Raw genomic sequence first — 24,124 nt, forward strand, 5'->3', positions numbered from 1 at the left:
ACATGGACTCTTGAATTGTGTTCAACCAACCTTGTTACTAAAACCTAAAACAGAAATCTGAATTATGGCCAAAGGCTAGGCCTTAAACTTATTCGTAAACATGGAGTTGAGCTGGGCACAGTGGTGCACACCTGTAATACCAGAGATTGGGGAGGCTGAGACAGGAGGATCACAAGTTTGAAAATAGCCTCTGCAATTTAGTGAGGCCCTATGCAACTTAGTGAGAACCTGTCTCAAAATAAAAAAAATTTAAAAGGCTGGGGATGTATCTCAGTGGTAAAGTGCCACTGGGTTCAACCCCCAGTACCAAACAAACAAAACAAGCAAACAAACAAACAAAAACATAGAGTGGATAATACTACCTCACTGGGTTGTCATATGTATGAAATCAGGTAGCGTTTGTATACTTCAGGGACATACCATCTGTTTTTATTGAGAGGGCTTTTAAATCTAGCATTAGTGTTCAATCTTCACCTTTTTCAACACTCAGTAGCGTATGACGCAGTTGATCATACCACCTACTTTGAAACACATTCTTGTACTCTTGGAACTATCTTTCTCCTTTTCTTCTACCTCCAGGACCTCTCCTTCTTTGTCTTCTTGGCTGAATCCTCCTCATTGCCTCATCTCAACCCCTGAATGAGTCATTCATGGGGTTTTGCTAGCAACCCTCAGTAGCACATCATCTCATTCAGTTCCACAGCTTCGAATGCCTCTTTGAGCTGAGTATTCCTCCAGAGGATACTTTTCTTTTTTGGTACCAGGGATTGAACTCAGGGGCACTTAACCACTGAGCCACATCCCCAGCCCATTTTATTATTTTACTTTGAGACAGGATCTCACTAAGTTGCTGAGGGCCTAACTGAGTTGCTAAGGCTGGCTTTGAACTTGCAATTCTCCTGCTTCTGCCTCTCAAACTGCTGGGATTATAGGCATGAGTCACTGTACCTAGATCAGAAGATGCCTTTTTTATTTGCAATTCAGATTCACAGTGTGCAACTGTCCACTTGATATCTACAATTGGCTGAATAATAGGCATGTAAAGCCTAGCAGATCTGAAACTGCTTTTCATTTCTGCATTATCTCTTTCTTGGAAAATAACAAGTTTGTTATTCAGTTTCTCAGGCCAAAAACTTTGGAATCATCCAAATCTCCTTACATTGATCTACTAACAAATCCTTATATCTAGACAGTCCTGATTATGATGGTTTGATTATGATTTTTGATTTTACAATGGTATGAAATGATACTCATCCAGTGGAAAACATATTTTGAATTTTTATCTTTTCCTAGGCTAGCAATATGAAGTATGATACTGTCTCATGATGGTGGGCAAAGACAGTGAGTGAGCTGTAAGCCTCCAGTCAGCCACACCATCACAAGGGTAAACAACTGGTGCTCTACGGGTGCTGTGTTACCAAGCTATGCTGTTCAGTAGGTAAGGTGCATTATATGTACTTCTGACACAAATATTTCAATTTATGATTAGTTTATTGGGGTGTAACTCCATCCTAAGTCAAACATCTGTATCTAGAATATACCTACTTGCTTTCTTCTTCTCTGCTGCCGTTCTAGCCTAAGCATCTGTCCTCTTCCATCTGGATCATGGCAGTAGCCTCTTAGCAAATCTCCCTGCTTCTATCTTGCCTCCTGTCCTGACAGCAGCCAGAAGAAACCCTTTACAGAAAAAGGCAATATCAAATCACTTGTCACAGATTAAATTTCCTTGGAAGCAAACTGAGTCAGAGTTTAGCAGTGGAAGAAAACAATGAAGCACAATTGGGCAGACAGAGAAGTCAAGTGGTTATGCAGACCTGATGACAGTCTTAGCTAACAATATGTTGGCTCTCAGAGCCACAGTGGTCCTTTAGAGTTGTCCCAAGTTGGGCCAAACATGGCCAGGCCTCTATGCTTCCTCGTGGATTAGTCATGGTTGGAGTCTATTCTGTGAAAAACATATCCTTAGAAAGCAGCCTTTTGTAGCTAAGGCAGGCCCCAAAGGGACTCTCACCAGTCAGTCAGTAGTTCTCCCAGCTGGGGAAACAAGGGGGATCTTGTTAGTTAGTGTAGCACATCACTGTTCTTCCTCGCTCCCTCCAGTGGCTTCCCATGTCACTCAGAATACAATCCAAAGTGATTACCATTTCTCTCTGGACCTCATCTCCTCTAAATTCACTCTCTTAAAGCCACATTAGCCACCTGGCTATTTCTTGAACCTTTACCCACTACCCCAATGCCTCCCACTAGGGTACTATCAAGCACATGATATAGACACTAGATGTGTTACGTTTAGACACTTCCTATTAAATTCTCCCCCAGATATCTACAGGGCTGGCTTTTGCACTTTATTCAAGTCTCTGTTCAAAATTCACTTTATTAAAGCTGAGCACATGTCTGTAATCCTAGCTACTCAGGAGCTGAGAGAGGATGATTGGCCAGCCTGTGCACCATAGTGAGATCCCATCTAAAAAAACAAAAACAAATTATCTTTTATCAGAGGTGATTTCTTTCATAAACTTTTAGCAAACAGCACACTGCCATTTCACTCTGTTCCCTTATTTGACTTGATTTTTCCTTTTAACATTTAAATGATGACACAACATGGCTTTATACACACACACTTTTGTTTTTTATCTGTTCATCCACTCCATTTGAATATAAGCTCCATAAGACAGGAAGGGCTTTAATTCACTGCTATATCCCCAGTGACCTTAACAGTCTTAGTACATGGTTGGTGTTTAATAAATATTTGTTAAGTATAATTCTTTTTGGGGAAGGGCAATATTCCATAGTAAATAAAACTAAGATACAGGACTAAAACAATATTAGGTTTTATTTACAGTCTTGAACTCATTAGCTACAGAAGGTAGAATAAACATGTGATATATGCTTTCTGCATCTAAATTTCCTCAGTTGCAAAACATAGATGATTGTAAAAGGATGTATCTAACAGGCTTGTGGTAAAATCAATCGGGATAATATGACTAAAGCATTGTTAGGTGCCTAATGTATAACATAAAAATCTAAAAATTATTTGTAAGGACAGTGCCTAGCATGTAATAAGTGCTCAATGACTGATAGTTACTTTTTTGATCATTGTTCTGACAAATATATGGATTTATTTCTGGTTAGAGTTGTTTTAGTGAGCCCAAGATTGTTTAAGTGATGCAAATAATTTCTCCATTTTGGAGTGCCCCATAGATAACCTGGGCTGATAACTTCTTTTCAAGAGGAAAGATTTTGGTTTATCTCTCAGTGAGCTCAGACTGCCATAATGAAATACCATAACCTGTGTGGCTTAAGCAACAGAAATTTATTTCTCATGATCTGGACACTAGAAGTTTAACATCAAGTTGCTGGGTTATTCAAGGTTCTTGGTGAGGACTCTGTTCCTGGTTTGCAGACAGCTGACTTCTCCCTCTGTCCTTACATGGCCTTTCCCTGCCACTCTGGAAGGAGAGGGAGGAGATCACTTCCGGTTCTCGCTAAACCACTTATCTCACTCATCGTGAGGGCCCTACCCTCATGACATAATCTGACTCTAAATACCTCCCAAAGGTCCCACCTCTAAATATCATCACATCTGGAATTACAGATTAACTGTACACACTTTGAAGGGACACAAACATTCAGTTCATAGAAGTTTGCCTGAAAGTTTAAATAATAAAAAATTTTAATGTGTGGTATTGGAGCACAGATTTTCATAAGTACAATATCTTCATTTTATACATGTATTTATACATTGTGCCTGAATTCATCTAAAAATCTATCTATTCATTTATTTATTTTTGGTACCAGGAATTGAACCCAGGGTCGCTTAACCACTGAGCCACGTTCCCAGCACCCCCTCCTTTTTTAAAAAAAATTTATTTTGGAGACAGGGTCTCCTTAAGTTGCTCAAGACCTCCATAAATTGCTAAGACTGGCTTTGAACTCAGGATCCTCCTACCTCAACCTCCCAACGAGCTGGGATTACAGCCATGCATCACAGCACCAGGCTTCAATCTTTATTTTTTAAGGGTCAGGAAAATTCTTGTTGAAGAAATTTTGTTGTTTCTTTAGTAAAACAAATCATCCTTTTGTCATCAGAACCATCACTCTACTGTTTATCTGTCTTGTAAATTTGGATGTTTGCACACTTAATTTTTCTCAACTATATATAGATGGGCTTGGTGCAATGCTTTTTATAAACAGAGCACATATTTACCACATTAAGCCTTCTACAGTTCTTCAGCAGGTGAAAATGTAGGCGGAAAGTCAGAAAATTCATAAATTTTAAGTTTTGTTAATTTATATAGGAATGTAATTTAAAATTTTCTCAATACCTTTTTTTAATTTTTTTTTCGGATTTCATTTAAATTGATGCCTCACAAATACAGGCAGTTTTGTTTAGTAAACATTCCAGCATAAAGAAAGGGTGAGAAGGACGCAGGAAAAGAGAAATAACTTCATCACACCTGCTGTAGCCCACCCCTGACAGATCTAACATCAGGAGGGTAAGGCGGGCCAGGCAAAGTAGGACAATCTGCATTTTGACTTCCGCGGCCTCGCTAAAGAGGAGCGACACACGGTAGCCGGCATCATTCAGTCGCTAACGTGACTAAACCAACCGAACGTATCCACAAAGTCACTGCCTTTAAAGAGCTGGAAGATAGCATCCCTCTCTCCAATTCAGTCATATTTTAGCATTCTACGTGTATAGTGAAGATAGATTTTGACGACTCTCCAGCCGATCGCTTCTCCCTTGCAGGAAAAACGCAGGTTTCGAGCCAAACAGGAAAAAGAATCAGCACCCAATCGGCGCCCACTTCTCAGTGGCCAATCAAATGTCGCCTTACATCGCGGCTGAGGGAAAAAGACTGTTGGACTGTTCAGGTCTCCTGGGGTGTGGTGGCTACCTAACGCCTCACCTGGGGAGGCAAGCGCCCCGCGGCTGTATTTATTACCTGAGCAATAAGGGACGAGGAGTTCAGCCCTTCTCTGTGCTTGCTGGATTTGCTTGCATTTGTTCCCAGCCACTGCTCATGTAATGCACTCCCTTAGCCAGGAAATTAAAGCATTCTCCCGGAATAATCTCAGGAAGCAATGCACCAGGGTGACAACGCTAACTGGAAAGAAAATTATAGAAACATGGAAAGATGCCAGAATTCATGTTGTGGAAGAAGTACAGCCAAGCGAGGGGGTTGGTTGTGGTTATGTGCAGGACCTTAGCTTGGACCTGCAAGTTGGCGTTATTAAGCCATGGTTGCTTCTGGGTAAGTCACTGAGTTAAAACTAAATTACTTTCTCAGGAAACCTCACCTCCTTATGTGCCTGTACTATCAGCTATGCTGTCAAAACATTGAAATGTTTCTTTTTTTTTTTTTAATATGGAACTTCCATTATACACATAGAGAAGTTTCTGTACCCACATTATGCCCATAAGAAGCATGGATTCTAGTAGCCCTTAGCACCTTGAATTTTTTAAAAAAGCTTCCCCCGCCCTATTTTTTCTAACTTATCTGGAGCAAAACAGACAGATATTGTGTTTTCTAGAATTACAAAAGGCTATCTTTTGAAAGAATAAATTTAAAAGTTTTATTAGACAAAACAAGTAAGAAGCGATAAAGGTATAGAAAAGTTGTTTCAAACCTTATGGAATGCATCCCTCTGTGGCCACATCTCTTCATGGTGTCTTGGAGTTTTTAGGAGGAGTGCTTTTATTTTATAGCTGTGAGTCTGATGGTTTTATGATTTCTTGTTATGTAGAAATACTGAACCATGCGTACTCTGAAATACAACTAGGCGCGATTTCTCAGTTATTTGGCTGACATTGTAGCAATACTAGTTTGAAATACATCTAGGCGCAATTTCTCAGTTATTTGGCTGACATTGTAGTAATACTAGTTTAAAACAGTTGTGGTTACTTTTTATTATTTGCCAATTCAGAGTCTTTATGAACTTTGCTTATTTTTTTAATGTGACTTTATCCAAATGGAGTTGATCAAGCTTCTGTTCTTAGATTGGAGTTGGAATCCTCCCCAAGATCTTGGGAGAGTTTTGGGAGGGGTTTTTGAAACCAGTCTCCTCTCTGGACTAGGAAATAGGACACTTTGATCAGGCACAACCTTCTTTCTTTTGAAAGACAGAGGGACCTTTTTGTCTAGTTATAAGTGCCTTATTCCTAAGGGATCCATGATATGTGCATATAAAGTTCTTCCACATGAATGATGCAGGGTTTGTTTCTGTCTGGACTTGGTTTCTATCAGGGAGTCTGGGGTTGTTTCCAGGTTAGTTTCAAAAGCTTCCTTCACCTCACCAAAGACCCGCAGTTTCTTCTCAGCAATGCATACCATGGTGCTTTGCAGAAAATGGAGAGCTGTAAAAATGTAATCTGTCTTTTTCAGTTAGTTTATAGACAGGGTCTAATGAATTACTGTATTTAAAAAAATCTCACATTGGCCCTTGAGCCATCCAACAGGTGGATAAAAGATCTTAGTAAGCATTTTTGTCCTAAGTTTTGCAAATTATGGTTTTACGACAAAAACCACTGGGACTTTTGATAAATGTAACTTGATTTGAAAACAAATTTCCATTTCTTCTGGGTAGTTTAAAGGCACACTAATTATTTCCTATATCCATTCAGCTAAGGTGTCTAAATTGGTGACATTTTAGAGATTTTTCTCTTCCATTCCCCATAAAAAGCATGAGGTACTTTATGTGGTTTATATATCTGAGATACAGGAAACACAGGATTCTTGGGAGGCAGATAATATTTTAAATTTGTATAAATTTGTGTAGCACTTTATTAGATAAAATCTTTCATAAATATCCTGATATGGAATCCTCATAGTAAGTTAAGTTCCTATTTTAATTCACTAATGAATGTTTACTATTATTAATTTTTTCAAATAAAACGTTTCTTTAGAATATCATTTATTTTCTTCTGTGGTAATATAATAACTTTTGGTTTTGTTTTGTGATTATGAAAATAGTGATTTGTAAATTTAAAATATGTTATCAGAGTATATACATTGTTTGATATTTTCATTAAAATGATTTCTTTGAAAAATACAAACGGGCTCTAGAGATCTTGCATAGCCTGTGTCTTATGATTTCTACACTTTGATTGCCAAACATCTAACTTATTAGAAGCCTCAGTACCAATAGTCTATAATATATACTCTTTCTAAATTAGTATGTCATCTGTAATATTTAAATAATAATCCTTACCTATGCTAATGAATATTGGAGTGGTTGTGTCAATGTAAAATATAACTAGCTTTTTACTAGTTATATTGTTCAGTTGTAGTCCCATTCATTAATTCTTTTAAGAAATTATACAATAAAATTGATTTGGTATAGTTCTACGAATCTTTTTTTGGGAGGTGCTATGGATCAAACCCAAGGCCTCACACATATGCAGGCAATCACTCTATCACTGAGTTACATCCTAGCCCAGTTTATACATCATAACACAAGTATAGATTTATGTAACCACTGTTAAAATAGAATGTTTTAATTTCATTTAAATTAATTTGCAAAAGGATGATATTTTGCTTTTCCAAAACAATGGTTTTTAAAATAACTCATTTTAGAATATATGATTTTCAGTATTTATTACTGAAATTCTAACACAAAGGTGGGTGCAGTGGTGCATGCCTGTAATCCTAACGACATGGGAGGCTAATGGAGAGGGTCGAAAGTTCATCATTAGCCTCAGCAATTTGGTGAGGCCTTGTCTCAAAATAAAAAATAAAAAGGGCTTGAGATGCGACTCAGTGATTAAGCACCCCTGGATTCAACCCCTCTCACTGTACCCTCCCCCCAAAATTTAACACAAGACTGCAACACAAAGCATCCTTTTAAAATAGGAGAAAAGCTGATGTTTGTATCTAAAATTTAGAGAGAATGAACTTGCACTGAATATTATCAAGTATCATATGAAAAACACAAATTGACTGCCTGAAGTCATTTCTGTTGGCTTCAATGGTTTCCTCATGCTACTAACAGTCATTTAATTTTCTTTTTGTTTGGAAAGACAGAACATACAAGTTACTTTTTTTTTTTTTGCCTCAGGAATATTAGTTTATATCAATATAGCTAGCTCTGAAATATAATCTACTTGCTCTGTATTTGGTGTGTGTGTATGTTTAATTGAAAGTATTAAAGCATTCAATGTAAAAAATATGTATAATAATGACAGTATAGAGTAAAAAAGAAAGAATTTTATTTAAGTCGTGTTTCAGTTTGTGCTATTTTAAGAAATGGAGAATTATTATTTAAAAAATGACTTGCATATTAAACTGCCAAATTTAAGTTAAACTTATTTGAATCCCCCCCTCCCAAGATGATTAGGACTTCCTGCAGTGGAAAACTAAGAATTTCTTTTAAATTATGAAATATTTCAAATTTATAGAAAATTATGGAAAATAATATAACAATTAGGTATCTACTATCCAGCTTTAATAAACATTTATAGTTTGATAGGCCAACTTTTAAGTAGAATAAAGCTGAATGTTTGGCTCAGTAAAGAGCCTGTGAGTTTAATTATCATTAAGAGAATATTAGCCAAATAGTATACTTTCTGGGCCCTTGGCTACCTGAGATCATTAATAAAAGCTGGCTGATTTCCCAGGCAACTAAGGTGAGAAAAACACTGTTTATGGAAATAGAACCTAATTCAGGAAAGTAAATGTTTGAAACTTTTAAATTCAATGCCCTATTCTTTCAATATAAAATTTGCTTTTATTTTAACACGTTATTCTCATGTAAGATTTGCTAATTAACTAGAGCCAGTTTCCAAGTGTGGGAGAACTGGAAAGCCCACTTGGATAGAAAGATTCTATAAAAAGAGAACAGCCCTAGTGGTAGGTGGATTGTGTGGGTGGAATCCTATAGATGTCTAAGCTACTGGGTGTTCCCAAACCAGCTGGCACTAAGTCATTTTGTGGTTGTGATTTTCATAATATCTTTTATAAATTATAAAAAAGAGGTGTTTATTGTAAAAAATTCAAATGAGGGCTGGGGTTGCGGCTCACTGGTAGAGTGTTCGCCTAGCATGCATGAGGCACTGGGTTAGATCCTTAGCACCACATAAAAATAAAATAAAGGGGGCTGGGATTGTGGCTCAGCAGTAGAGCACTCGCCTAGCACAGGCGGAACTCAGGTTCAGATCTCAGCACAACATAAAAATAAAGGCATTGTGTTGTGTCCATCTTCAAAAAAAAAAAAAATTCTCTCTTTCTTTAAAAGAAAATAATAATAAAATAAAATAAAGGTATTGTGTCTACCTACAACTAAAATAAGTATAAAAAATAAAAAAGATATTGTGTCCACCTAAAACTAAAAAATAAATATGAAAAAAATACAAATGAATATAAAGAAAAATATCACCTATCACCACCACTATTAATATTATGTTCTATATACTTCCTATTTTCAAAGCATAAGTTTTTGGTCTTTATAAAAATCTGTGATGATATTTTGTAGGCTGCTTTTAATTACTTTAAATATTGAGAACTTGGTAAGTGTGATGGCATACACCTGTAATTCCAGCAGTTTGCAAGGCTGAGGCAGTAGGATCTCAAGTTTGAGTTCAGCCTCATCAGTTTAGCAAAACTTTGCCTGAAAATAAATAAGTAAATGTAAAGGGCTGGGGATGTAGTTCAGTGGTAGAGCACCTGGGGTTTAATAATAATAAAATAAAATGTATTGAGAACTTGTTTCCACACTGTAGATATTCTTTATTTCTTATGTATGTTTCCCTACATAATTATGCATTTTTATTTAACTGAGTCTCTTTATTGGACCTTTAGTTGTTTTTGTTTTGTTTTTTTTTGCATTATAAACAATACTATGATGAGCATCCTTATAGATAATTATTGCAACATGTATAACTTTTAGGACAAATTCTTAGAATTGGGAAAGTCTAAGGATATAAACAAGTTTAATCTTTTGTGATGATATTAACAAACTGCTATTCAGAAAATTAAACTGAATTGGTGCTGGAGTTGTGGCTCAGTGGTAGAGTGCTCGCCTAGCGTGAACAAGCTGCTGGGTTCGATCCTCAGCACCACATAAAAATAAATAAAATAAAGGTATTGTGTCCAACTACAACTAAAACAATATTAAAAGAAAATTAAACTGAAGTCCTCCCAAGTTGTTGTTGTTAAAGAGTTAACTAATGGATTTGTTGTACAAGTTTATATAAAAAGTCAGGATGGTTATGTTGAAGGTGATATGATTTATTTCTTATAGGGTCACAAGATGCTGCTCATGACCTGGATGTACTGAAAAAGCACAAGGTAAAAAAATGCTTCAAGTCTGGCACCACATATAGGAAGTGTTTTAATTGTTATATTTATTTAGGAAAATTGTATTGGCCCATATTTGGTATATTTCAGTTTAATTGTTAACATTTTGGCTGTCATTTTAATACAATTCCATATAACATAATTGCATCTAATTAAAATATGTGAATCTGTAATCTCTTTTCAATTTTATATTCTGTCTCCCTCACATATCCTCATGAACCTGATCTTGGAGACATATCTTTCTTGCCTCTGCTTAAGCAGTTCCTCTGTGTAGGATGATAGACTTGACTTCATCTCTGCTTGTCAAAGACCTACTCATGCTTTGAGTCCAACTCACATGCTGCCTCTTCCAATCCCATTGTTTATCACACAAGCGATGTGATTTATTACTTATTTTCAGAATTTACTTCAAGATTTTTTTAGCCATCTACCATTGTGTCAAGCACCGTTTCAGGTCATAGAATTGCTATGGTTTGAGGAATGCAGGAGATTCCTGCTCACATGAAGCTTATGCTCTGACTGGCAGAGAAGGAAAAGAAAACTGCTGTAACGTGTTGTGTGCTTTGATGTGGGTAGTTTAGGCTGTCATAGGAATGCTTAGGAGATGATGCCCTCAACCGGTGCTTGTCTTGTTTGCAGACAGGAGAGTTGACGAGGAAGTAGTATTGAAATTTTGCTTTGAATGGGGGACAGGGACAGTCAGAACAGTATCTGGATAGAAGAATTAGTACAAGTGAAGCCCCAGAAGCAGGAGGAAAGCTGATGCTTTCGGGGACAGAAAAGAACTGAAGTGGAGAGTGTGAGAAAGAAACCAGTATCCTGTCTTATTTTCCAGAATGTTCAGAAAATATCAAGCACCTTCTTTGTGCTAGTCCCCTTTCTAGCTACAGGAAATATGGAAATGAATAAGCACTAGGGTGTCTGCTCTTAAAATATGATATTTTCAGATGTGAATGTGTTCTTTAAAATAAGTAAAATAAGGCAATGAGGTAGTGGCAGGGGGTAACTTGGGTTCACCTAGAACTATCTGAGGCTGGGACATTTCATTTGAGACCTTATGATAGTCAGTCATAGCCTCAATGGGAAATGGCACTTCAGGCTGAGAGAATAGCAAATGTGAAGGATCTTGGGAGCAAGTTCTGTAATCTCTTCTTCCCCTTTAACCCTGTGACAATTGATTATAGCTCTTAACACCTTCTGCCTTATTTTATTATCACTGATAAACATGTTTTCCCCTCCTCTATTAGTAAGCAGACTTGTCAAGAATAAAGACCTGGGGATGTGCTCGCACTGGATTCGATCCTCAGCACCACATAAATGTAAAATAAAGATGTTCTGTCTACCTATAACTAAAAAATAAATATTAAAAAAGAATAAAGTCCTTATATTCTATTTATCTTTGTTATCCACTGCTTGGTTAAAAAAATGAATTGAGGATTAAAAAAAATGTATGTGATAAACAACTTGCAATCATTTCTCCAAGGAAAATAATTACTAATCAGTTCATTAATTAATCTAATGTTTTTATTTGTCAGCTTACTGCCTTGTGTTTAACCAGGCTCTCCTTAGTTTGTTATACTTACTACCACCCAACAAAGAGAAATAATGGCCTTCAATTACATAAGAATATGAGAATCACTGCAGTTCCTAACAGGAAATATTGTATAACAATATTTTAACAAAGGTAGAACATGTTTCAAAGTCTTACATCCACTGACAGATTGTTGTTGAAATGACAAATGGAATTTGATAATTTTTGTGTTGGCAAGTGATTTTCTTCTTTCTCCTCTTATGTTGCACTAGTTCATTCATCCTAGAGATGTGAAACAAGAGGCTGTTTAAAAGATACTGCTATGTCTGTTCATAGTGACAGTGTTAATAGTGCTTGGAGAAAGCAGAGTTAAACTAAGTTGCTGAATAGAGTGTTATAGAAAAATTTAAGGGTGCTGCCAAACAAAATTATAGATTTAAAGAATGGCACATTTCAAAGTGACATCGTAGGATTTAAGTAAAATGGTATAACCAGTGGAAGTTCTCTTGTGGAGGACCACTTCAGAAATTTCTATAGGAATTTAATTTTAATGTTTAGAAATGGTAATAATGGTTGCATATATTAATGTGCTCTTTGAGTGCCCTGGTGTGTGCCTAATAAAGTACTTTGGAAGATGAAAAACTAAGTGTAACATAAAAAATGTTCCAAGTAAAATTGCAGCAGTGGTCATAATAACAAATTACTGAAAACAACCTTCCTGTCCATCAATAGGGAACTTGTTAAATAAACAATAGTACACTCATGACATAGAATATATAATAGCTATAAAACAGAAGAAAAAATAACTCTGCAAATACTGAGATGAGAGCAACTAAGAACAGAATAGGGAGGAAGAGCATGAGAAGAAGATCACCATTAAACAGGGTCGAGAGGCGGGAGGGAAAGAGAGAGAGAAGGGAAATTGCATGGTAAAGGAAGGAGACCCTCACTGTTATACAAAATTACATATAAGAGGAAGTGAGGGGAAAGGGGAAAAAAACAAGAGAGAGAAATGAGTTACAGTTGATGGGGTAGAGAGAGAAGATGGGAGGAGAGGGGAGGGGAGGGGAGGGGGGATAGTAGAGGATAGGAAGGGCAGCAGAATACAACAGACACTAGTATGGCAGTATGTAAAAAAGTGGACGTGGAACCGATGTGAATCTGCAATATGTATACGGGGTAAAAATGGGAGTTCATAATCTGCTTGAATCAAATGTATGAAATATGATATGTCAAGAGCTTTGTAATGTTTTGAACAACTAATAATAAAATTAAAAAAAAAAAACAAATACTGAGATGAACAGGAATTACAATTCCAACAGAGAACACATGGAATGTATGTTTTGAATCACCTCTTTAAAAGCCCTCTGTTCCTAGCTGGTTGTGGTGGCGCATGTTTATAATCCCAGCAGCTTGGAAGTCTAAGGCAGGAAGATCATGAGTTCAAAGCCAGCCTCAACAATTTAGTGAGGCCTTAAGTAACTCAGTGAGACCCTGTCTTTAAATAGAATACGAAAAAGGGCTGGGGATGCGGCTCAGTGGTTAAGCACCCCTGGATTCACTCCCCAGTATCAAAGACAAACAAAAAACACCTGTTCCTGCTGATGGGCAGAATAACAGCCTTTGGGACAGGAGTCCCTGTGTTTTTCCTTTGATAGCAAAGCAAAACCTTCGTTTTCCTCTTTTTTTTTTTTCTGAAAAACATGTCCTCGTTATTGGATTGGCATCAGGGACAAGGACTAAGCTTTTGGCAACACAGCCAGCTTATTATTTTGAGAAGATGAAGCCATAGAGAATCCTCTGAGAACAGAGAAAAAGTCCCCCTTTTACAAAGGATAACGTCTATAAAGGAAGTTTCAACATTTAAGGCTCTCTTTCTCTTTGTTCAAGAAAGAGAAAGTAAATTCATCTTTTTCTTTCTCTTTAAGGTGACTCATATTCTTAATGTTGCATGTGGAGTTGAGAATGCTTTCTTCAGTGAGTTTACATATAAAAGCATTTCTATATTGGACCTTCCTGAAACCAATATCCTGTCTTATTTTCCAGAATGTTTTGAATTCATTGAACAAGCAAAAATGAAGGTAAGTTTTGTTTTTATCCATAGTTCTTCCAAAGCAGACATTTGAAAGTATGGGTCCATTATCCAGTCTTTATTCTTTTTTCAATTAATTTGTGAAGAACCTTTATGAAATTTTCAGTTCTCTAATGGCTCATTCCTCAATAAGACTTTTACTTCTCTTATTTTCTTATGCCTAACTGAGAAAATAGGAATTAGAAAATTCTACTGAATTTTCCTGAAAATATAGATCTAATTCAAACTACTAAGTAGGTAGTTAGATTTCTTTTGAGTGTTTATAACCATTTGACTTCTAAGTAATTTGCAAAATAACCATAGCTACTGGATAGAAATTAGTCTCATTAGTATATTTATAATGATTAATCTGCATTTATTTGACTGATTTTTAACAATGGAATTTTAAAGCAATCTAAGAGGACTAAATATGCATTGCTTCACTGAGATTGTATGAAAATGGCAATCAGAAGCTCTCCTTTGGTTTTGTGACTTCAGAAGATCAACAGACAATATAACATTTTAATCTTGGTATTGGATCCAAGTCAACATTCTAACAGGCTGGACTTCTAGGTTGGCTATTACCAATAATTATACCTTGAGATGATATCATTTTTAGTCAATAAATATTTCTTACAAAATTTATGTAGAATAAGTGGATAGGAAGGTAGGCATACTTAGAGAAAGAAGAAGCACTTCTGGAGCACCCAACAATGACAGTTGGTGTTAGAATCCTGTTTAATTGAATCCGGTCTAATGGTTTTCCTGCTATTTCTTCTTCTTCCCTTTTCTCTCCATTTCTCCTTTCCTCTCTTTCACATAGTAATATTTATTGGGTGGTTTATGTGCCTAGCACTATTTTAGGTCCCCTACAACTAGATTACCCAGAAAATGTAAAGCTCAACAACTATTCATTAGCCTTATTTAGATATTTGGATGGAAACAAAGGAATAGGCTTTCTGATTCAAAGACTAATATTTGTCATTTTGTTCTCTTGCAAAAAAATTATTTATAGACTCTAGATTGTAATATTTCAGTGTACCAGTTAATAGTGTTAAAAATCAAAATGATCCTATTGACTCAGGAGAGTGAGGCAGGAGGATCTCAAGTTCAAGGCCAGTCTCTGCAACTTAACAAGACTTTGTCTTAATATAAAAAATAGAAAGGGCTGGGGATGTAGCAAAGTGGTAGAGTTTCCCTGGATTCAGTCCCCAGGACCACAAAAAAAGATGAGTTTCTCTGTTAGCTGCATCTCAAAGGGGATATAGAATACATCTTAGATGGACAAGTGTATATATCATCCATACTCATATTAAAATTGGAAGAGATTTATGATTTGTAAGTAAATATTGGAGAAGGTAATATTGTCTTTTAAAAAAGCAAGAAATTGAGTATTCTAAGTTTGGGAATTTAAAATTTTTTTAAATTTAAAAAAGTTTGCTTTAATTTTGACTGGAGTTTATTAGAATGGTTTTTAGCTTGAATTTCTTAAAAACAGAGCCTGAGGGCTGGGGTTATAGCTCAGTGGTAGAGTGCTCGCCTAGCATATGCAGAGCCCTGTGTTCGCTCCTCAGCACCACATAAAAAAAAATAAAATAAAGGTATTGTGTCCAACTACAACTAAAAAATAAATATTAAAAAAAAAAACAACAACAACAGAGCCTGAGGCAAGGATTATGAGCTGATGCTTAATTTGAGTAGTATCATCCCATAGGCAGTGAGAGTGAGAGGAAAGGGAAGTGATTTCAGGTAGGATTAGAAGTTGTGTAAGATGATCAAGACCTTACCGAGCATAATTTTACAATAAGCTGACAGGGAAATAGTTGGTTATTCCATAGGCATGGCTTCTCTACCACTCAAGATATCTTCAAATAGGCAATATAAAGAAACTGCATTTTACTACAGACTTTGGAAAGGAAGAGAAAGCATTTTTATCCCCTTTGCTCTGTCAGCTCATTTCCTGTTTGCCAATAAGGAATTAAATAACACTTCAATCCCAGGTTACAGTGTTCTACTGTTTTAGCAGCCAACTCAAAGCCAGATGCAGTACCTTCTGGTATGTCTTCTCATCCAAGGCCAGAGGTGACAAGAAAATCCAGAAATTGGAGTATGCCTATTTATCTCATGGGTACCAGTGGGGAATAGCATGGCCTTCCTTCTTAGACAAGCTAAACTGAATGGCACTAAGGGGAGGAGTCAACCATGGAGGTGGCAACCAAGGCAGATGGTCCATGAGATGACAGTGCCAAAGGAGTCTGAGAAGTTGATGTTTCTGATACAAATGTGTTAGAATTCTACAATATGTTCTGATTTCTCAAGTCTGTGTTTTATACTGGGATCCTAACTTCACCCATTGTTTCCTTGCCTTGAACACTTTGTGTATTTTACACTAATACATATTTAGCTTTATCAATAGAAATCTCCTCGTGGCTTTTTCTATTGTATACTGAAGTATTGTTGAATCTACTTAGCGACTTGCATATTTCAAAACTAACTTTCTAGGACCTAGTATCTTGTTTTCATCTTTTTACATACAAACCAAATATCTTCCATTTTCCCATGCTTTTCTCATTTTCCTCTGTACTAACCCTGTTTGGTTTGGTTTCTGTAGCCTTTTTCTCTCTCAACCTCATACACAATCTGTCAAGCGTATACCTTAAAGGGTATAGAACAGAAATACATGTGACAGAGAAGCAGTTATGGTAACCTCTATAACCTCAAGAGTTCTGTTAGGAAATAAATCTACTTGGCCTCTCTTTTTAAAAATTTTTGTGCAAAAGGTTTGGCTTGTTAGTATTAAAATGTGTATTTGATATTCCATATTTACTTTATTATTTATTTTATAATTATTTTTAAAACATTACATAAGCAATCTTAGAAAAATGGAAAATACAAATAAAATTTCAGGTTACCTTACTCCCTTTCTTAGACATAACCACTGATAACATTTTGATATGTTTCTCTAGGCTTTTATCATTCATTCATTTCTTTATGTCATGTACAACTGTACTTTTATACAATTCATACTTTTTATAGCTTATTATTTATAATTAATATTATCAAATAAATTTTAATTTCTGCATAGTATTTTAGTGATTGGTGATTCTATAAGTTACTTACCTAATTTTCTTCTATGAGATATATGTATGAGCTGTTTTCAATTTTTTGTTCATTGTAAGAAAAGACTCATTAGAGAAGCATTACAAGTCTAAATAATTACCTAAATTCACTGAGTTTTTACATGCATTCTCTAGTTTGTTGCTCACTACTGTTTTCTGTTTTCCATGTGTGTTAATCCATTTTCCATTACTGGAACAAAATGTTTGAATTTGAGTCACTTGTAAAGAAGACAGTTTTGGAGGTGGGAATGTTGTTGAAATCTGGGTTCTTGTCCCCAGTGCCAATCCAATAACAAGGACAGGGTTTAGAGAAGAAAGGAAAAAGATGATTTATTGCTTTGCTAGCATAGGAAAAACATAGGAACTTCTGTCCCAAAGACTGTGATTCTGCCCATTAGCAGGAACAGGGGGCTTTAAAGAGGTGACTCAAAGGCTACATTCCACACATTCTCTGTCTGGAGTTCTAAGGGAGATAGTCATTTCTGAGATCTTCTGGTACCATCCACAAAGTCTGGATTACTTCATTCCTATGGTGAGTGTGTACTCAGGGACAGATAACTGCCTAGGTTGGAGAAGAAAGGTTATCTGTTTCCCCTGAGATTAGAGGGGGAGAGATTAGGGAGGAGCAGGGAGAGGAAGAAGCATGTGGTTTTAAAAATGAGTTGCACCCTCTGGGTGCAGTGGCTCAGGAGGCTGAGACAGGAAGATCTCAAGTTCAAAGCCAGCCTCAGCAATTTAGTTAAGCAACTTAGTGAGACCCTGTCTCTAAATAAAATACAAAATAGCGCTGGGAATGTGGCTCAGTGGTCGAATGCCCCGAGTTCAATCCCCGGTACCAAAAAACAAAACAAAACTAATACTAATAATTTGCAGTGGCAGAGCAACAAGTGCTATATTCAAAGGATAAAGTGGACCACCATTACAGGAAGTCCAAACAGTGCTGGTACTGGGTCTGGCATGAACCTCGTAATGGATGGCATCATTATAGTGGGAACATTAGTTAAGAACTAATCAGGAAAAAAAAAAAAAAAAGAACTAATCAGGATTCCCAGGAAAACTACTTTAATCTCTTCAAGGCACATCCCAGTGACCTAAACACCTCCCACAAAGCCTCTCCTCTTTTTTTTTTTTTTGTTTGTAGTGCTGGGGGTTGAACCAAGAGTTGATCTACTGTCACGACCCCTTGCCCGCAAGGAAGATGCAACTCAGGAATCTTCTTTCAGCAGTTTATTCAGGCCCTTGATATTTCTTCTTCTCTCTCTCGGATGCCCCTCCCAGCCTTAATAAAGCATCTCAAGCCCCAATGCGAAGCTGCCACGTGGAGCTTTCTCGTAGGGTGGTGAAAAACCATGCGCCAACTCTCCCAAATAAGGAGTTGTTTGTCACAGACCACAGCGGAGCCAGCGCCATCTTGTAATGGCGACCATAGTCTGCAGAAACGGCAGAAGCGGCTCACCACAATCTACTACTGAGCTACATCCCCCAGATCTTTTTTGTGTATTTATTTTTATTTTGAGACAGGGTATTCCCAGGATGCTAAGGCTGGGCCTTGAACTGGTGATTCTTCTGTCTCAGCCTCCCAAGACTCTGGGATCACAGACATGCACCACCATATTCAGCTAAGGACCTACCTCTTAAAAGTTCACTGCCCCACAGCATTGCTACACTGGGGGCCAAACTTCCAACACAAAAAACCTTGTGGGACACACTCAAACCATATCAAAACCAAAGCACCATGTTTGTATTGACGAGTGTTAGCACTCATAGTTATGAGTGCTTTCAAAGTGACTTGACCTGGGCTACTAAAAGTATGGTACAGTTCATTACTCAACTTCAGTGAGATAAGAGGGTTGCACCTGAGCTTTTCTTCATTCTTTGACACACTCTATCAAAGTGAGAGAAAGAGGGAGGGAGGGACTGAGCTACATACTATACACTCTAAAAAACAGTTGATTTTCATTCTACCACAGAATTTTATCTAATCATAGGCTGTTGTCAAGCACTTAAAGAACATATTATGCCCAAGTTTTATTGGAAATTATGTAAGGAAAAACTGGTTCAGTTAATCTATCAACGAATATCAATTATTTATTCTAGGAAGATGTGAGGGATCCAGCTTGTGGTTCTCATGGAGCTGAAAAGCTATTTGTGGAATTATGAGAACAAAGTATACTGGAAATAGAAAAAAAATGTAAATAGCATAGCATAATTATTATCTGTATATAGTAAAATGATGGTTTGGATTTTTGAGAGAACCAAATTTCCTTACAGAAATGCAGAATGAATCAATGTATTCACTTTGCATATATTTATGGAATATTTACTATGCACTAAAAACTGAGCATACAAGTATAGACAGAACATTCCTCCTGCCCTCATTGCACTTGGAGAAGGGCAATCTTTTTGATACAGAAGTCAGAGGTAATGGTATCAAGAAGAATAGAGGTCTTCCAGATAGAGGACAATAACAATTGCAAAGAAAAAATTGGGTTTATAAATTAGGTGTCTTTTTGTTTTTTTGAGTTCAGAAAAAAGAACATAAAGCCAATAATTTTTCTGGAAATACTTTTCCAAGACAAAATGATACCTAAAGAATAATAAAAAGGTAGAAAATAGGTAAATAAAAACTGCAGGAAATCAGCTGTTATATGAAGAAAGTAGTAAGAGGGAAGATAATTATACTAACATTTCAAAACATTAACTAAAATTGGATGCACGGTTTATAACACTGAAAATAAATGTGGTTTCAAGTCTTGTGAACTTATAAAATAGAGATGACTAAGGAAATAATAAAAATGACATTGAAGGGTATCTCTTCCTTATTGAGCGTATGATTATAAGCTTCTTTGTACTATCTAATTAATTTATTTTGAGCCAAATGATCATTAATAATTTTTAAGTTACTGTAATATAATTTTAAACATCAAGTCACAAAAATGAGCTATTGCTATATAGCAAGCAAAATTCCAGAGTATATAATGAATATTTTTATTTTGCTTTCCATGTGCAGATACAGTTAAAGTTTGAAAATGAATCATAGTTATCTATAAAACAACTTAAATTACATTTTTTGATATTAGAATTTTTAAAAAATTAACTAAGTTTTTGCTAGTCATTTTTGAAAGGAGATGCACTTGCAAATTATTGCAACAGTTATGGAAATAATTTTGCATTGGATATGTGAATGTGAGAAAACTGCCATACAAAAGTAAAATAATCCAATGAACCATAATAACAATATTATTAATGTATGCTTTTGGTAGAGGATTTTTCAGTAAGTTTTTCCCCTCCCCACTTTTCCTTCTTGTACTAAATAAAGAATCAGGAATTGAAATAACTGAAATGTTGAATTCTTTAGGGTGTGCTCACAGTTCACTACATTTCATCTAGATCATTAACTTTTTAAAAGCCTGAGATAGGCCAAGCTGTATCAAAGCTATTTCATCAGATCTATCACATTCATTATTGATACAATATTGCCCCCATCACCATTGGTCTTGCACTGTGTCCCTTTTCACCTGGAAAGTATCATTTTCAAGTTACCTGAAACGTTTTTCATTGATTGACCTCATGCTGGTGCCCGATTACCTTTTCCACTTTGCATTGGTGAAAGCTATTTGTGTCATCGTTTTATTACCTCATAAGTTTAAATATTTTAACCTACTTTCTTCCACAACAAAATAATATCCAAGAGTAGAAAAAAACTTGCTTTGGTGATCATTTTATATAAAGATTTCCAAGCCAATGACACTAGTTTTTGTATGGGAATATGATGGTTACTTGGAATGTCTCTGTTTAGTTTATGAATGTGATTTTATTTATGTTTCTATGTGTATTTTCTGTGATTTTTCTCCTTTTTATGTATATATGAGTAGTACTACTTTACTAGATTACTTAATAAAAGATATTGTTTCAATACCGGGGCAGAGAGGTGGAGTGGAGGTTGGTTGATTGATTACTTGATTGATTTTGATAAAATCAAAGTAGGGTGCTTACTTTATAATTTTATGTACATAGGAATGTAAAATCAACTTAATAGTCTTTCTCAAATGAATAATGGATATTTTATTTTATTGCAGGATGGTGTGGTTCTTGTTCATTGTAATGCAGGGGTTTCCAGGGCTGCTGCAATTGTAATAGGCTTCCTGATGAATTCTGAAGAAATTTCATTTACCAGTGCTTTTGCTTTGGTGAAAAATGCAAGACCTTCCATATGTCCAAATTCTGGCTTCATGGAGCAACTTCGTACATATCAAGAAAGCAAAGAAAGCAATAAGTATGACAAAATACCACAATTGGAAAGTGGCAACAGTTCATGAGTTCCATTCTGAATGCAGATGATAGACTAATGTAATATCTGAATTGGCCTCTGTAACTGTCCTTTCCTCTTTAGGAGAGTAGACTACTAAATTTCCTTTTATCTTACTTTTTACAAATGGAAATGGAAATCAATTTGATTGTCCTGAGCTAGTATATGAATAAATTTTTAAATTATATTACTTTCTGTTATTATAATGTTTGGTAAAGTTAATTAGTAAGAGAAAATAACAGTGAATTATGAATCATTGATTTTTACAGAAGAAAATTTTTAAATTTAAATTCTATATTATAGCATGGAAAGAATAAATCAGTTAATGAAGCCTTTAGTATTTTTCTATTCTAACACCTGTTTTCATGAGTGAAAAAACTTGAATGCTACTTGACATACTGTTTTAGAGAAAGGTAAATTTTTTGTAAAGAATATTTTAAAGATTAAAAATGAATACCTTCAACTTCCCAAAAGAGTCCCAGAATCTAAAGGTTTATACAGCATTTATGTAATAGTAACTAGGCATGGTGGCATGTGCCTATAATTCCAGCAACTCAGGAGGCTGAGGCAGGAAGATTGCAAATTTGAGGCCAGCCTGGCCAATTTAGACCCTGTCTAACAAATAAATGAATAAATAAATAAACAAACAAATAAAACAAGGGCTGGGTTTGTAGTTTAGTGGTAAAGAAGTGTCCCTGTGTTCATTCCCAATTACCAAACAACAGTAACAATTATATAGTGGTTGCAATATAGATAAAATTTTAAAATTCTTCCATGAAAATTAATAACCACTTTTTGGTTTTCAATTCTATTACCTGCATTTTTCATTTTGAATGCTTTCTCTTACATAATTATGATGTTACAATTCTTTAACTAGATAACACAGTTTCTTACATTTTGTTTTTTTATCTTAGATACCTAGCATTCTGTTTAGGGAGATTATGTCATAATTTTTTTGATCTTCTTGGATGTGTGGGAAAATGTTTTATACTAAAAGTTTACTTTTTAGTTGTGATTTGGGTAAGAGCTATTTTCTAGCTTAGTATTTTGCAGGACAAGATGTTTTAAGGAAAGAAAAGTTAGGTTTTGGTAAGAAATTTTAAATACAGTTTTAGGAGACCTAAAATCATTTACAATCTTATCTCTGGCCAGAGGCTTGAATTGGTTCTTTTTGTTTTTCTTTAATGTTTCCATATTGACAAGAGTGAACTTTATAAATTTGCTTCCAGATTTTATTTTAGGTGCTGGGGTTGTGGCTCAATGGTAGTATGCTTGCCTACCATGTGTGAGGGACTGGGTTCAATTCTCAGCACCACATATAAATAAATAAAATAAAGTTCATTGACAAACTACTGGTATAGATGATATAAAAAAGGAGATTTTGAATTTATTTTCAGCATAAGTTATACTTAAAATTAGAGTTATTAGGGGCTAGAATTGTGGCTCAGAGGTGGAGTGCTCACCTGGCATGCCTGAGGCACTGGGTTTGATCCTCGGCACCACCTAAAATTAAAATAAAGATATTGTGTCCACCTATAACTAAAAAATTAAAATTAGAGTAATTAAGACAATTTATTGGGTAGATTTGAAGTATTTATTTATGACTTAGAAAATGATTGCCTTATAGATTTTATTTTAAAAAGTCATGAGCTTGTCTTAAATACTGTATACCTTAGTTGGAAAGTACACATTGAACCCAAATGTGCATTTGGAAAGGCTTTCTTATACTGTCATGAGCAAAAACTAAAAGTAATAAATGCAAGCTGTGTCTTGATATTGCTTAGAGTCTGACAAGTTGCCATCATGTGTAATGCTTTGAACTCCTTTCTGTGAAGAAGCAGCTCAAATGTAATTAACTTTCCTTGAGCTGTTTGAAGCCCACCAAACCAGGGAGAATTACCCTAAATAGGAGATTGATGTATAATGCTGTCTCTGTGAACAGTATTGCTGGAAGTTCGCTGGCTGAGACTTCTTGATTGACATGAAAGCATTCATTTAAATATATTTTCTTTTGCTGAGTGCTGCTTGATTTTTAGCTATTGAATCTTGTCACATGAGGCTTGGATATACTTTGTTTGTAGTGGATAATATGTTATTTCTGTCTGTAGTTAGGCCAAACTGTTGCCTGTAGTGATCTGGTTATGGTTCAAACATGTCTGTTCTATTTTATCTACTGAAGTTCTTTGAGCATCAATTTTATTTTAATCTTAAGTGATAGAAGCTTGTTGTATCTGAAATAGATCAGTAGATGTGTTTAGTGCTTTAAATTGGGGGTGCTGTGTCGGGCAATGATTTGTCACAGAAATGGTATGTTTACTGTACAAGGCAATAAGTCATGCTGAGATACCATACTATTCCGTAAGAAGGAATGTTATCATTATGATTCTCTATCACATATATTACAAATTAAATCAAACATTTATACCATATATAGGTCCATTTTGAGGGAAGTGAAAAAATTTCACAGAGTAATTTTTTAACTCTATTTGTTTTTAAATAGATTTTCCTCTTTTTAAAAAGAAAAAAAATGAAGGTATAATTTCTTTTTGAAAATTGAAAAGCAATAGCCTTCTTAGTAAACTGAAAAGGTTGAGTAGAACAAAGGCACTGGAACAAATAATAAAATTCTATTTACTTTAGACTAATACTTTAAAAACTGTTTTGCTAACTTCATGTTTTAATATAAGTTATTGATTAAATGTAATTGGAATTGAAAACCCAGGAAATATTTAGATTTTTTAAATTTTGAGGATAAAATTTAAAAATATACTGATTCAAAAATAAAGATTTCAGAGGAAA

General features: G+C 35.4%; 1 protein-coding gene across 1 annotated transcript; it reads left to right on the forward strand.

The window, feature by feature from the left end:
* Positions 1-4,846: 4,846 nt before the first annotated feature.
* On the forward strand, positions 4,847-24,124 carry Dusp19 (dual specificity phosphatase 19). The gene is made up of 4 exons (XM_046447612.2): positions 4,847-5,255; positions 10,240-10,286; positions 13,755-13,907; positions 21,096-24,124. Exons 1-4 carry the CDS (start codon positions 5,030-5,032, stop codon positions 21,333-21,335), a joined length of 666 nt encoding a protein of 221 aa, XP_046303568.1. The 5' UTR covers positions 4,847-5,029; the 3' UTR covers positions 21,336-24,124.

Source organism: Marmota monax, unplaced genomic scaffold (assembly GCF_021218885.2).
Source record: "Marmota monax isolate L192 unplaced genomic scaffold, Marmota_monax_Labrador192_F-V1.1 WCK01_AAM20220418_F8-fsc00007, whole genome shotgun sequence".
Classification (NCBI taxonomy): domain Eukaryota; kingdom Metazoa; phylum Chordata; class Mammalia; order Rodentia; family Sciuridae; genus Marmota; species Marmota monax.

Bases quoted from the DNA above. Each gene is read 5' to 3' on its own strand.
- Dusp19 (XM_046447612.2), top strand. From the start codon at position 5,030: ATGCACTCCCTTAGCCAGGAAATTAAAGCATTCTCCCGGAATAATCTC. The intron at 5,256-10,239 runs GTAAGTCACTGA...TATTTCTTATAG, and splicing joins TAAGCCATGGTTGCTTCTGG to GGTCACAAGATGCTGCTCAT. The intron at 13,908-21,095 runs GTAAGTTTTGTT...ATTTTATTGCAG, and splicing joins TTGAACAAGCAAAAATGAAG to GATGGTGTGGTTCTTGTTCA.